General features: G+C 46.5%; 1 protein-coding gene across 1 annotated transcript; it reads right to left on the bottom strand.

The window, feature by feature from the left end:
• Positions 1-4,910: 4,910 nt before the first annotated feature.
• Positions 4,911-12,797, bottom strand: LOC126557080 (polyhomeotic-proximal chromatin protein-like). The gene is made up of 3 exons (XM_050212730.1): positions 12,346-12,797; positions 6,923-7,120; positions 4,911-6,839 (listed from the first exon to the last, which is right to left on the bottom strand). The coding sequence occupies exons 1-3, from the start codon at positions 12,790-12,792 to the stop codon at positions 4,911-4,913; spliced, it is 2,574 nt and encodes an 857-aa protein (XP_050068687.1). The 5' UTR covers positions 12,793-12,797.
• Positions 12,798-14,280: the final 1,483 nt, after the last annotated feature.

The following is a 14,280-nucleotide window of genomic DNA, read 5'->3' as shown; positions in this document are numbered from 1 at the left end:
CCACGGGAATGCTTTAGTTTTTCCGCATTAACTGGGCAGGAGGTGGATGGATTGCGTTGGGGTGTTCAGTAAAATGATTCGCGGCCTCAAGACGCATCCAACGATATTCCGGACGCCAGGATGAGACCAAAACTGAGCGAGCTATGACCGGTTTTCCACGGGAATGCTTTAGTTTTTCCACAATAACTGGGCAGGAGGTGGATGGATTGGGTTGGGGTGTTCAGCAAAATGATTCGCGGCCTCAAGACGCATCCAACGATATGCCGGACGCCAGGATGAGACCAAAACTGAGCGAGCTATGACCGGTTTTCCACGGGAATGCTTTAGTTTTTCCACAATAACTGGGCAGGAGGTGGATGGATTGGGTTGGGGTGTTCAGCAAAAAGATGCGCGGTCTCAAGACGCATCCAACGGTATGCCGGACGGAAGGATGAGACCAAAGCTGAGCGAGTTAGGACCGATTTTCCAGGGGAATGCTTTAGTTTTTCCGCATTAACTGGGCAGGAGGTGGATGGATTGGGTTGGGGTGTTCCGCAAAAAGATACGCGGCCTCAAGACGCATCCAACGGTATGCCGGACGGAAGGATGAGACCAAAGCTGAGCGAGTTAGGACCGATTTTCCAGGGGAATGCTTTAGTTTTTCCGCATTAACTGGGCAGGAGGTGGATGGATTGCGTTGGGGTGTTCAGTAAAATGATTCGCGGCCTCAAGACGCATCAAACGATATGCCGGAAGCCAAGATGAGACCAAAACTGAGCGAGCTATGACCGATTTTCCACGGGAATGCTTTAGTTTTTCCACAATAACTGGGCAGGAGGTGGATGGATTGGGTTGGGGTGTTGAGCAAAAAGAAGCGCGGTCTCAAGACGCATCCAACGGTATGCCGGACGGAGGAATGAGACCAAAGCTGAGCGAGTTAGGATGAGACCAAAACTGAGCGAGCTATGATCGATTTTCCACGGGAATGCTTTAGTTTTTCCGCATTAACTGGGCAGGAGGTGGATGGATTGGGTTGGGGTGTTGAGCAAAAAGATGCGCGGTCTCAAAACGCATCCAACGGTATGCCGGACGGAGGAATGAGACCAAAGCTGAGCGAGTTAGGACCGATTTTCCACGGGAATGCTTTAGTTTTTCCGCATTAACTGGGCAGGAGGTGGATGGATTGCGTTGGGGTGTTCAGTAAAATGATTCGCGGCCTCAAGACGCATCCAACGATATGCCGGACGCCAAGATGAGACCAAAACTGAGCGAGCTATGACCGATTTTCCACGGGAATGCTTTAGTTTTTCCACAATAACTGGGCAGGAGGTGGATGGATTGGGTTGGGGTGTTGAGCAAAAAGAAGCGCGGTCTCAAGACGCATCCAACGGTATGCCGGACGGAGGAATGAGACCAAAGCTGAGCGAGTTAGGACCGATTTTCCACGGGAATGCTTTAGTTTTTCCGCATTAACTGCTCCTGCCCAGTCGGATGGATTGCGTTGGTGTGTTCAGTAAAAAGATGCGTGGCTTCAAGACGTATCCAACGGTATCGGTAACGGACGAGTTATCGACGATTTTTTGCCCTAAATTTCGATACAAGGTAACAGGAGATCATACCAGGCGAGGAGGTAGCTCTGACCAAATTTTTGGGGTCAAAATAAATTTCTTTCTAAGGGGAAATATATTTTTCCTATACAAAATAAATTTCTTTCCCTCCGAAATTTTTTTTCCCGTCGAAGTTAATGCGCAGAATTAGAAATTATTGGAAAGTACCAGTTACCTCCTTGCATGCATGCTCTCTTGTTACTTCTAGTCGCGCCTTTTAGGAAATTCGTGCAAAACCGACAAAATTTCGATGCGGCAAAATTTGACCAGGAGTAACAGGAGAGCATGCATTCAAGGAGGTAGCTAGGTATCGGCTGAAAATTTCCAAAATCAGTTTTAAAATCCAAAATCAAATTTAAACTTGAGTTGGAACTTTTAAACTTGGAATCCAAATTTAAAATTGATTTCGAAAGTTAAGTTTGAATTTGGAAATTTTTAGCCGATACCAGCTACCTCCTCGAAGTCATGCTCTCCTGTTACTACCAGTCGCGCCTGGTGGCAGATTTTCTGTCAAAATCGAGGCAATTTCGATGCGGCAAAATCCGACCAGGAGTAACAGGAGAGCATACCAGGCGAAGAGGTAGCAAATGGAAATTTTAAAAACGGATTGGAAAATAATTTCTTTCCGTCATGACAAATATTTTTCCGTCCGATTTGAGTGTTTTTTTCAATTTAATGTTATTTTTTATCATTTTAGTTTGTTTCTTCAAAAATCTCCTAAAAAGACCTCCACAACGTGTTTTTCAATATTATAGGGAACTAAGGTGGATTTTTCAAAAACCCCCGGAAAATTCTGCCAGCAACATTCCCGTAGAAAACCGACGATAACTCGGTCATTCCTGGTCTGATCGGAATATACCGCATACCGTTGGGTGCGTCCGCGCATCATTTTGCTGAACACCCCAACCCAATCCATCCACCCCCTGCCCAGTTAATGCGGAAAAACTAAAGCATTCCCGTGGAAAATCGGTCCTAACTCGCTCAGCTTTGGTCTCATCCTTCCGTCCGGCATACCGTTGGATGCGTCTTGAGACCTCGCATCTTTTTGCTGAACACCCCAACCCAATCCATCCACCTCCTGCCCAGTTATTGTGGAAAAACTAAAGCATTCCCGTGGAAAATCGGTCATAGCTCGCTCAGTTTTGGTCCGATCCAGGCGTGCATAAAGCTGTTGGATGCGTCTTTGAGGGCGCAGGGGGAGAAGATATTAATTCAGGAGTTCTCGTCTATAGATCAAAGCTCTTTGGACGAGATATCTCAGACTCGGAATAAACACGACAGATCGCGATCGCGATGCAGTAACTGAAACACTCTGCCAGCCCCAGATTGATTGTGATGCAAAGATGCAGAACATTTTATTCGTATCCATTTTTGCTCAATTTACGCTTTACTGCTCGTATGCTTGCTTGCTTCCAGCCAGTGTACAAATCTAACGATGTAAATAAAGTATACATTAGCTTCGAACGCGCCAATAAAATATATGTTTATCATTATGGAACAAAAATAATACACAAACTTTAACATATTTATCTAAATTTGCGAAAGTGATAGAACGAGAAATAGAGAGAGAGAGAAAGAGAGTAAAAATAATGTTCTTGTTCTATATGATTTCTTACACGGTATACTAAGAGTTTTGTAATATGGAGTATGAATGTAGTAAACTATGTAAGGCTTAGCTTGTACGCGACTTACAGGACTAAAGTAACGATTGCCTATCCTTGTAGCTAGTGTCTGCGTTGATGCTCGTTTAAATAAATTTGAACTAATGCGAATGAAAACGATCCATCCTAAGCCTAGGGTTGCTGAATATCGTCCGGGGCATTTAGTAATTCCATTAAGGCATTTACATATATGTCCCAAACGGTCCAAAGAGGCGGCCTATATATTTACACTTAGTTAGGAAGCGTTTTGTTTGTTTGTTTGTTTGTTTGTTTGTTTGTTAGTTAAGCTATGTCTGAGAAGTGAATCGAGGACCAACAGAACTCAACTTAACCGATTTTTTTTCTAAAGATAGAACAAAAATACAAATTAAACAACCTCAACATTCAACGTGGTTGATGTAAAATAATCTCTAAAGCATCACACACGCCCGAAAACAACGAAACGATCGAAACGAACACTAAATAATTTACTATGAATTTGATTCTCGCTACAACACTAATGGCAAATCGATTGCAAAACCGTTTATAATCTAAGCCGTCTAAGAATCTAATCTCATCTGATGAAGCAACAACAAAATAGGGCAATGACAAACAAAATAAAACGGCAAATCAACAACAAAAATAATCTCATCTCGTATTTTTTTAAAGTAGTATTTTTGTTAATTTCTTTCTAGCCGACGTGGTCGACTGTTATTATTGCATCACTTTCGGTAACGCGATCGTGTTGACGATCTTTAGCTTTATAATTTGTTTTGCACTCTTTCGCAAGTAAATAAACAATTTTAACAATTAATTTTCAACAAAAAAGATATTTTGCTACACTTTTCACGAAACAGGAAATTTTATGCTCAATAAAAAAATATGGAAGACTTCGAAGGATGGGGGAAGGGAAGGGATGGACAAGTGGGAAGGGAAGAATTGTTCTAAAATAAACAAAACAACACGTCCAGGCGAACACCCGTTGTCCAGACAAATAAGCAAAAATTGTCCTACAAAAACACCTTCGCCAGGCGCCACGCCTTACAGCGAAGGCTCAACTTAAGTAGCTAAGTAAACTATTCCTATTCGTGTATGTAAGTACCCCTGACAGAGGGGTTTGCCGTAGTAGTAGTAGTAGAAGTAGTGAACGAGAAGGCATAAACAAACGCGCCTTAACTTACACACTAGCAAACGATCCATCCGTGACAGGTTGTGATCGGCAAGACGAGCTTAGTAGTTAGTAGCAGAGTACTGTGCTCTGGTGCCGCGGCAGTGACTGTGTTTTGTGTCCTCTGTTTTTTTTTTGTTCCTATATAACGCCTTCTTTAAACTCATCTTTACACAACTAAAACAAACAAATATGCATAAAACAATAATGGCAAGAACGTTGAATGATAGATGTGGAACGATGTCTGCTGTGCACTTCGGACACACGCGCGCGCCCTCGGCATCAGGGAAAATGGGCGAGCTTTATCATCACAGGTAATTTTGAGAGTTTTGAGCAGGCTTCCAAATAAACAACCAAAAATAAAAATGGTCCTTCACAGGTGTTTGGTGGACCGACGACCATTTTTTCCGATTTCCTGATTGGCTATCACATTCTCAACGATTCGTCACGGCTCTCGGTAAATACACATTAAAATAGGAACAAAGGTCAAATTTGTTAGCCCGGGCCCTGGGTTGTTCACCGGCTGGCGACGATCGTGGCAGTGTTGGGTGTGCTGGTGGTGAGCAGCATCGGTGGCGATTGGGCCTGCGGTACTACCACCATCTGGGCGAGCGGTCCGGGAATGTTCGTGACTGCTGCTGCTGCTGCGGCTGCTCCAGTCGGACCGGAACCGGGTACTGATGGCAACTGTCCTCCTACGCTCGGATCCGTCGTGGCAAGCTGAGGTGGTCCGGCTTGAAGACGACTCTGTTTACTTTGCTTCGTGACGGATCCACCACCACTACCGCCACCCCCAGCTCCACCCGGTGGATTCTTCTGCGCCAAATGGGTCTGGTAGTGTTTGGCCAGATGGGCCTTCTGTCGGAAGCTTTTGCCACAAAGGGAACACGCAAACGGTTTTTCCCCCGTGTGGGTACGTATGTGAACGTTGACGGAGTACTTGTCCTTGAAGCCCTTGGAGCAGATCGAACAGTAGTGAAGTGATCGTTCCTTGCGCTGTCCATTGCCACACTGGGTGGGGCTGGTGGTAGCAGTAGTTGTGGTGGTGGTAGTGGAGGTGGTCAGCTGGGTTGTTCCGTTAGAGCCGGGAGTCACACTGCCGGGACTCAGCAGCGCCACAGCAGCACCACCGGTGATCGTGTTGAGGTTGCTCATGCTCGTGTTGTTGTTGTTGTTGTTGTTGGTCAGACATGTCAGGGTGGGACTGTTGTTGGTGTTGGCCTGCGTACTTGCGGCATTATTGCTGAGAGATCGTTTGTAGTTCTTTTTCGTCCGGGGAGCCTTAGCCTTGGTGGTGGAGGTCGTTGTCACCACGTCCGAGGAAGTCGTCGTTGATACTGGAGGTTGCCGCGGAAGTCCTCCCGTTGGCGACATTACACCCATGTTGCCATGTCCTGGGTGATGTTGGTGGTTCCCACCCGTCAGCAAGGTGTTTGTAGTCGGCCCGGTGGTAGTGCAACCGTTACCCATCGACGGTGCTTCCACGATGATCTCGGCGTAGTTGTTGTTGTCCGTGCAAAACTGTTGGACCTCGGTCGCTATCCGCTTCAGCTTTTCGTAGTCCTCCGGGAAGGCAGCATCCAGCGTAAGGAACATGTCGTCCACCACCACACTGCCGGGGCCCGTTCCACCTCCACCGCTACCTGGACCAAGATCCGTCACCTGGCCGGTGGATGCAACCATCTGATGTTGCTGCTGATGTTGATGCTGTGGCTGGGAGGTGGCCGACTGGTTAGTGGACGCAGGCGAGTGTAACACCGACTCGTCGTACATGGTGCTGGCGAGCGTGGAATCCGCATACGCCGCCAACGAATCGGTAGGATCGCCCGCCGAATACAGCACTCGTCGCAACTCATCGTCCTTCATGTGGCCGGTGGCAGGTAGTACGGTGATGGCTCCATTCTGCAACGGCAGTCCAGTGCCTTTGGTGTAGCCTTTACCCTGCAGTGCGCTACGAAGTAAAGACTCGGGCGTGTCCTGCTGTATTACGTTGTGGTCCGACATCTGCCAATCGTTGTTGTTATTGTTCTGGTACGCCAGGACACTGTTGGGGTCAAGCAGCTGGCTCGACAGTACGATGTTGCTCGACGTGACCGGCATTTGCTGCTGCTGTGATTGTACTTGCTGGAGTTGCGTTGGTTGCGATTGTGCATGATGCGTGGCATGCTGTTGTTGTTGTTGTTGTTGTTGAACTAGCTGCAGATGCTGATGTTGTTGTTGTTGCTGTTGCTGCTGTTGATGGTGTGGATCGTCTTTCGCGTGGTGATCCGTACCGAAGCCACTGTCATCGTAGGAGAAACATTCCGTCTTGACATAGCCCGGAAATCCTCCGAGAATTGTGTCGAGATCGAGGTTGGAAGCGGGAGCAGCTGGTTCCGAGCTGGTCGGGTCCTTCCTGAGTACCCACGGTTCCGGTGCTCCGTTTAATACTGTTAGTGTGTAGATCTGTGAATGAGAAGAAGACGAGAGACATCGTGATCTTCTGTTTTGGAAAGATTATCCAGGAAAATTGGCCTTCGCTTTTTTACCTGTCCGTCTGTATCGGCCACCTGACTGTTAAGTGCTCCATTATTGCTGTTGCTGCTGGGGTTGTTGTGAGCATTGCTATTTGTGTTATTATTACTCGTCGTAGTAGTGTTGTTGTTCTGCTGTATCCAACAGTAGCGATTAAGATCCTCAAACATGGCCGGATCTAACCGATTGGCATCTTTATCGGGGCCCCAGAACTGTGAACAAAGGCAGTAAAAGAGGACCAAGATTAACAAATATTCTTTTTATATGATCTTTTCTATATTTAGGACACACGGGAACTGAAAATTGAGCCCTCCAGACAGTCGCCTAGTGATGTAAGAATTAAATTAATTATTAATTCCACCGGACGCATCGTGTCGATTGTTTATTGATTTATGACCGTTGGTGTTAGGGCTCGACTGCATCGTAAGGTATGTCTATCTCGCGCGATTTATTACACAGTATCCCACATCGGATGATAAATGCATTCGCTCGGAGGAGACGATGGATGCAGTGGAAGAATTTTACGATTTTACAGTGCACAATGAGAAATGATCACGATTTGTGCATATAAATATGTTGATGAGTGTGTGAAGCCCTTGCAAAACGATCGTGAGCAGAGCAATGTCAACGAGCAGGAAGATCCTGCACGTGCAAAACCCGCTTCTCATGTTCCACTTATACTTCATACTAGCTTGTTTCGTTCGAGTGGGTCTCTATAAGCTCTCTGTGACTGCAAAGATGGACGACTCGGTCTTAAGTGGTGGCTTAGTACAATTTGTTCAAAATGTAGAATTAAGTGTGCTCCTATCTGTTTCATTAGGCTTTATGGTTTTTGCTACTTAACCATCGTTGCGTACGAACATATAGCAGAAAAAAGCGTAGCAATCGAAGAACTACATGCTCGATGGAATAACTGGTTGAGATTTTTATAACCACGCTAGATATTTCATAAAAGAGAATGATTGAAATTTCGATTACCACGAATGGCAGATCTGCGCGCTGATCGAGAAAAGGGCTGTTAAAATAACTTTAACCAGTAATCTGTTGACCTAAAAGTAGCTACATTTATGCGTTAAATTTGAACAACAAATTATGCAAAACATTCCAATTCCCCTAGAGAATAAGGTAACGAGAGATGGCACACTACTACGAGGGTGGTCGTAACCGTGGGCCACTCGGCAGCCACCGCTTTGGAAGGTTTTTCCTTCGCAGCCTAATGATCAGCACCGGTTTGCACGAACCTGAACCCGGTTTAGTTTCGCGTTGCTGATTTGCTAATAAATCTTAACCATCCTGAACCTCAAGCGTCCACCCACTCCCACCCAGCCCGAAGTGGTCGAGAAACGTCTTGAAAAACGGTCCGACTTTCAATTTCATCTGAAAGTCATTTCGTAAATGAAAGACCTGAGGAGGAGATGCAGGGGCTTTGGAGAAGTTTCTCGAGGGAAGACGGTATCATGCGACGGTACGACGCATACTGCGCGTTAATTGATTGACGAAAGCGAACGACGATCCTATTTGGAACGAGTTTGTTGCGCGGGGAGATGTTCTCGCACTCATGCCGGGCTGATTAGTGAGACAGGACCGGTGTGCTGGTGCTTCGACAGTTGGAACGAAATCGTGCACTTGCAGCAGCAGCAATGTCCATCTAGCTTGCAACGGTAGTGCCCCTGCAAGCTCCCTAATGGTACTAAATCATCATCACTCAAGCTGGAAAAGGGTGGAGGACGATAGGACGTTGGGAGAAAGGAAGGTAAAGACGAATGTGCCGATAACAGAGAGAGAAAGAGAGAGAGAGAGAGAGAGAGAGAGAGAGATAAAGGGAGAGATGCATTACGATGCAGGGGGCTCACAAGGCGCCTGCTGAACCCTGTTAGACTTGTTGGGTGGTGGTGGGTTGCATCTTTCCGACGTTTCCTCGTAAACCATCATTAGGAGCAAATAAACTCGAAGCCATCCCAGAGCAGTTGCGCAGTTGCGTTTTACACCGAAGGACTTGGGAACGGGATTGTGTGCGTGGGTTCTCGGCCGGACTCGGACTCGGAGGCCGATCGCAGCTGTTTGGACACGGTGAAATGGAGTTGATAGCGGCAGATGCAATCAGATAGGGAAATGTCATGGCGGCCACTTATCAGCGAACTGCCATCTCCGTTTTCTGTATCTTACTCCGGATCGCACAGATTTGTAACGATCGCTTGACAATCGGTGACATCGTGTGGTCAAACGGTAAAAATGGCGGTGCGTTTTGTTGAGATGTCTTTACTTAGCGCTGAAGGTAAGTGACGTTACAAGACGTACGGACGGGTCATTAAATGATGTAGCGGGGCTTGCGTAGGGAAGCATTAGTGAGGATTATGTTTCTTTTTGGATGGTGGAAGGACAGAGGGACGACGGGTGTACTATTGGGATCGTTTTTAAGACGGTCCATCAAAAAATCAAAACTTCGATATGGAAAGATGTAAAATAGACTTATTTTGGATGTCGATTTCGAAGTCTCGGAAGCAGAATCGGTTTGCACGTTGTCTGATATATTGATATGTAGGCCAAAAGGTCGGATCTACGTCCAGGTATTGGTCAATCAGCCTACCAAAGAAAGTCCTTCTGAGATAACTTAATGCGGGAGACAGATTTCGTAGTCATTGATGTCCAACGTTGAGAAGTTCTTATGTTCTACAGTTGTTAGTTGTTTGGAACTATTACTTAAATTCAGAAGCTGGATTGATGCATAACAGACAGTGGTCCCAGTCCGGGGTTCAAATCCCATCGGGGCCGTTCCCCCATACCAAAGACTGATTATAAAAATACACTAGTTTACTAGCAACAGTTTACTAGCAACAGCTATTGTAGGTCCGATCTGTTTCGTTAAGCTAACAAACCATTTTCTTCTGTCATTGATTCAGTCACGCAAACCGTTTGTTTTTCTCGCTCGTGCGTTCGTGCTGCTCATTTTGACCATTCCTTACCAACGGGCTATCATATTGGCAAACTTCAGCAACATAAAACACGAAGAGAAATAATTAATTTATTCATTAGCAAAGCACTCAATCAAATGAATGCCAGCTTTGCAACCCGTCAGGTGAACACTTGGTGCTTGATGAAGATGACATAACGCAGATGCAATCAGATCGGATGGTTTTCCATCGTTTGTCATTTTCCGACGAATCGATGCGTTCAGTCGTAAAACTGTGGGGAGGCCCGTATTAAATGAAAACGGAGCCGCATAATAATAAAATCGTTTCGTTACGAAAAGTGACGGACCCTCCGAACTTCCCCATTTTCCTCAGCCATTTCCACCCCGACTGAAAGGTGCTGAAGAGTTTCGTTTCGAAAAATCGATCACACACCGTTTCGTGATCTTATCATTCAGCCCAGACCCAGATCTCGCCGAGGAGCTTCGCTGAGCGCACACATCACAGCGTGTGGATGGCTTCAGGGGGGTTTTTGGGTGAATGAAGCGTTGTAGATGAATGTTTTTGCTCTATTCCTTGATTAAAATCGTCATTTTGAGGGGGGCAAAAAGGGGGAAAACTTGGTGGCCGAGCAAGAAATGAAAAATTGGATACAAAAACGAAATCGCACCGAGAAGCGAAATTGTAATGCCGACGGCGACGAATGCGCCATGATGAATTTGAATCTTCCACCATTCCGCCTACCGTTTCGGAGTGCTCGGAAGTGAAGAACGAAGCAATAATTAAATTAATTAAACTGTTAACGATCGGCCACGATGCGGTCCGACGAATCTAACAACAGCAGCGTCCAGCGCAAGCGTTGTAGATCGAGAAGCCTGATAAGTGTAAGATAAATTCCTATATATGAATTCAAATACACGCGGCTCCAGAAATATGGTGCCCGGGTGAACTTATTTTAACCGTTCGCAGGTGTGAACTATGCTGCCGTACTGGCTACCGATCCAGAACCTCGCCGAGTGCCTCGTGTGGAGCGGTGTGAGTTTTCCCCCATTTCTCACTTCCATCAATCAACGGGTTCGTGCAGATTTCGTGACTGCAATCCATCAGTCCGGGGTGGCATAAGCTGGCCCAATGCTGTGTGCATCGCAACATCTTCATTTCTTTACTTTACGATCACACCGCCACGATCACCCCCTGGTTTTTTCTATCCTGTTTTCCTGGAGCTGTTCGTGCGTGTGTGTGTGTGTCTCTTGGTTGCGGGTCTAGTGTGTTGGGCAAGCACAGGTCCACCGTTCCGCACTCAAACAAATTACATCGCGCGGCATCGCGGTTGATCGTGTAATGGTCGTCGGTCGGTCGGTCCGTTTTTCCATTCCCATTCCCTAGGCCAATTATTATATTAGTACTATTGGTAAGGGAACCTCACCAAAAAAACCCTAGCAACATCGCACCGCACTCATGTCTACCGCGGTTTTGGCCGCATGTGCGCGGTTTCTGCGAGGGACTCATCCTCCTTTCACCGGGCACACAAATCCGCGAATTACACGTGTAGCGCGCGCGGATGGCTTGAACGAGGCGTTGTTATTAAGTTTCGCTTTCGTTACAACGATCACGGGCTACGGTCCGTTTGGCCGGGTCGCATGTATGGGAACGTAGCGAGCAGAAGATGGTTAGGATTTTATTCCACCCTTTACGAAACGCAACTTTGCCCGTGTGTGTGGTAGCAGCAGCAGCAGCGGCAGCAGGAAGCGAAAAAAAAGGAACGCTCGATCGCTGCCTTCTAAATAATAATAATTTCTTTATTAACGATTGATCATTAAGATGCGGTCCGACCAGTAGACTCGACTCGTTGCCACAGTGTAAAAGACGCTCGGGGGAGTTGTTGTTTTTTTCTCTCCCTCTTCGCATGTTGAAGGATGATGATTGCAGTCGCAACTGTACGAATGCAACTTTTTGCATCCGAGTGCGACTGCTCTCGATGAGTTTATTATTTACTGTCGAGCGAGAATATTATTCAAACGAGCAGTAGCTGCAGGGCATAAAGACAGGAGCGTATCGTAACTAGCAGGGAAGCTCACGCGAGCCATGTTTTTGTAGGGAATGTGTGTTTCTTGTTTATATCTTGCAAATGTTGTTCAGTTTTTTTTGAGTTGGGAAAGAGCTGTGGTTCTAAACTGTGACTTTCACCTTATTTTTATGGACCATAGAAATTAGTCGATTTAAGTCGGTACAGAGTCGATGGAAAAGCTAAAAAAACCTTATTCGGATAACCATTCTTTCCACTCACAAGACTGGGTTCAGTGATGGGCAATTTAAGATGAAGAAGCTAAAAATGATAGGCCTTCTGTGGAACGTAAAGAGTCCTCAAAAAGTCATACAAAATAGCTATTTGTTTGAGAGAAAGATATAAAACAATTGGGAACTAGTTTACATACAACTATGTCAGGTATTTAATCTCGAAAGGGAGAAGAAAATACTTTGATTTAAACTCAGAATGTATGCTTTCCCATGTTACTGGTAAAACTCACCTGATCAAATCCCTGGAGCGGTTGATCGTTAGCATCGGGAACGGGACCACCACCAGCACCACTTCCGGTCACTCTGTTAGCTTGCGTTCCATCCATCGGTGAACCTTCGCTCCCGTTCCTACCGTCCGGCGGTCGATCGGACACTCCATTAGGTCCCATGCTCGGTAACACACCCGACAGGGTACGGTTGCAGGAATTGTTGCTATTCACGTTGCCGGTATTGGTAGCACCACCTCCACCGCCGCCACCCCCACCACCACCACCGCCTCCTCCACCACCACCCGGTCCGCCACTACTGCTGCTGATAGCCATGTCCGGTGCGGAGCCTGTGACGAAGTCGAAAAAATCCGTTTTCGACAGGTCCTCCGTACGGAACGGTTCGCTAATTTCCATTTGGCTCGAGGACGACGCCATCGCGATGTCGGTGATCAAATCCAACATATGCATGCGCTCCGAGGCTTTTCAGCTCCTTCTGACAGGATTGCCGTGCAGATGTACGCGAAGAAGATGAAGTGTGTGTTTCCTTGTGGTTTCGGCGACCCGTCGTTGCTCGAGAACCTCGAGAATAAACAAATAGCTGAAGCGATCTCTCCCTCCAGAGCACGTTCGCACAGATTTTTAATTGGCAGGCAGGTTCAGTTTTTTTTCGGGTGAGGGAACCGATAATGGTGGCCTCGTGGAAGCCCTCCGTTAATGTGTTTCCGATGCGCTATTCGTTCTCGTGGTTCGTGATTGCGGCTATGAGGATGTGAGTGATTTTTCTTTTCGTGATCTTTCTTGGTGCGTTTCCGCCGTTAACAGATTTTCGGTTTTAACCGGGAGGCAGAGTGCGCAAAGTCGATTAACACGCTATCCTGACAAACTGCTGCGGTCTGTTGGTCTTGGGAGCCTTGCGGTGGTAATTTAGTCGTGCGTATCAATCGACTGTCGATCGGCATAAACAGTCCAGTTTCGGGTCGTTCCGAGGCAAAGTGCAGGTGCAGGTCGACACGGGTCGCGATTGTGCACGGACGGAACATATGGATGTGGCAGTGTTGGGTGGTGAAGTTTTGGCGATTGCTTGCGCTGCGCTCCAACACTTTCCGCAGGATGGCGCTCTTTCTTCAGGTTATTGACATCTGGAATGAAAAATCCCACCCCGCGACAGAAGATACGATCAGCTCAGTAAAGGTGAAATATATTCGACGAGTTTAAATGTCCGATCGGGAAAGAGCAAACCAAAAGAAAAAAATGCACAAAGGCATGCGTCAAAGTCACACACAAATAACGTGCGTCGCGCGGACAGGAAGAGCGAAATGTTAATGGAAATGCTAATGAGAACTTTATTCTGGAGGATCGATAAAATGTATTTTTTAGCTCGATCGACAAACCGATCGTTTATCCTTTTTAGCTGAAAGGCGCAGCCACTTTTCTTATCGTTGCAGCTTCTGTGTTTCTCTGCGAGGCTCTTAATGTCTTAAGCGCTGCCGAATTGATCGTGAGCCGGTCCGGGGCGAAGGATGCAAAACTTTTTGATTGAAATGTGCATGTGCATTCGCCGGGAATGCGATCGTTAACGCTTAATTCGCTTTTTATAGTCTTCGGATGATGATCGTGTTCGAGTTCTTGTGGTTTGCTGAAGAGTGAAGCATAATTTTCATTTGAGAAAACATTGCCCAAACATTGTGTGTAATGGCAGTGAGTATCTTGACAGCATTGTTCAGCAATATTATGCGAGACGATCTAACATGCGGGCCTGTGTATGTCACTGTCATATTCCACACCGCTACGGATCGCTCCTTAGACACATCGATAAAGGTGCAGAAAATCATAAATTTCATACTCCACAACCATTCCCCAGCACTCCCATTTTATTTTTTCGGGGCGTGCGGAACCAATGCGAGTGAGCACAAAGCACCAAGACACACTGGTGCTCGCTTTGCCTTTGCCGGCATC

The sequence above is a fragment of the Anopheles maculipalpis genome, chromosome 2RL, assembly GCF_943734695.1.
Source record: "Anopheles maculipalpis chromosome 2RL, idAnoMacuDA_375_x, whole genome shotgun sequence".
Lineage (NCBI taxonomy): Eukaryota > Metazoa > Arthropoda > Insecta > Diptera > Culicidae > Anopheles > Anopheles maculipalpis.
This window is presented reverse-complemented; position numbering and strand designations above follow the sequence as displayed.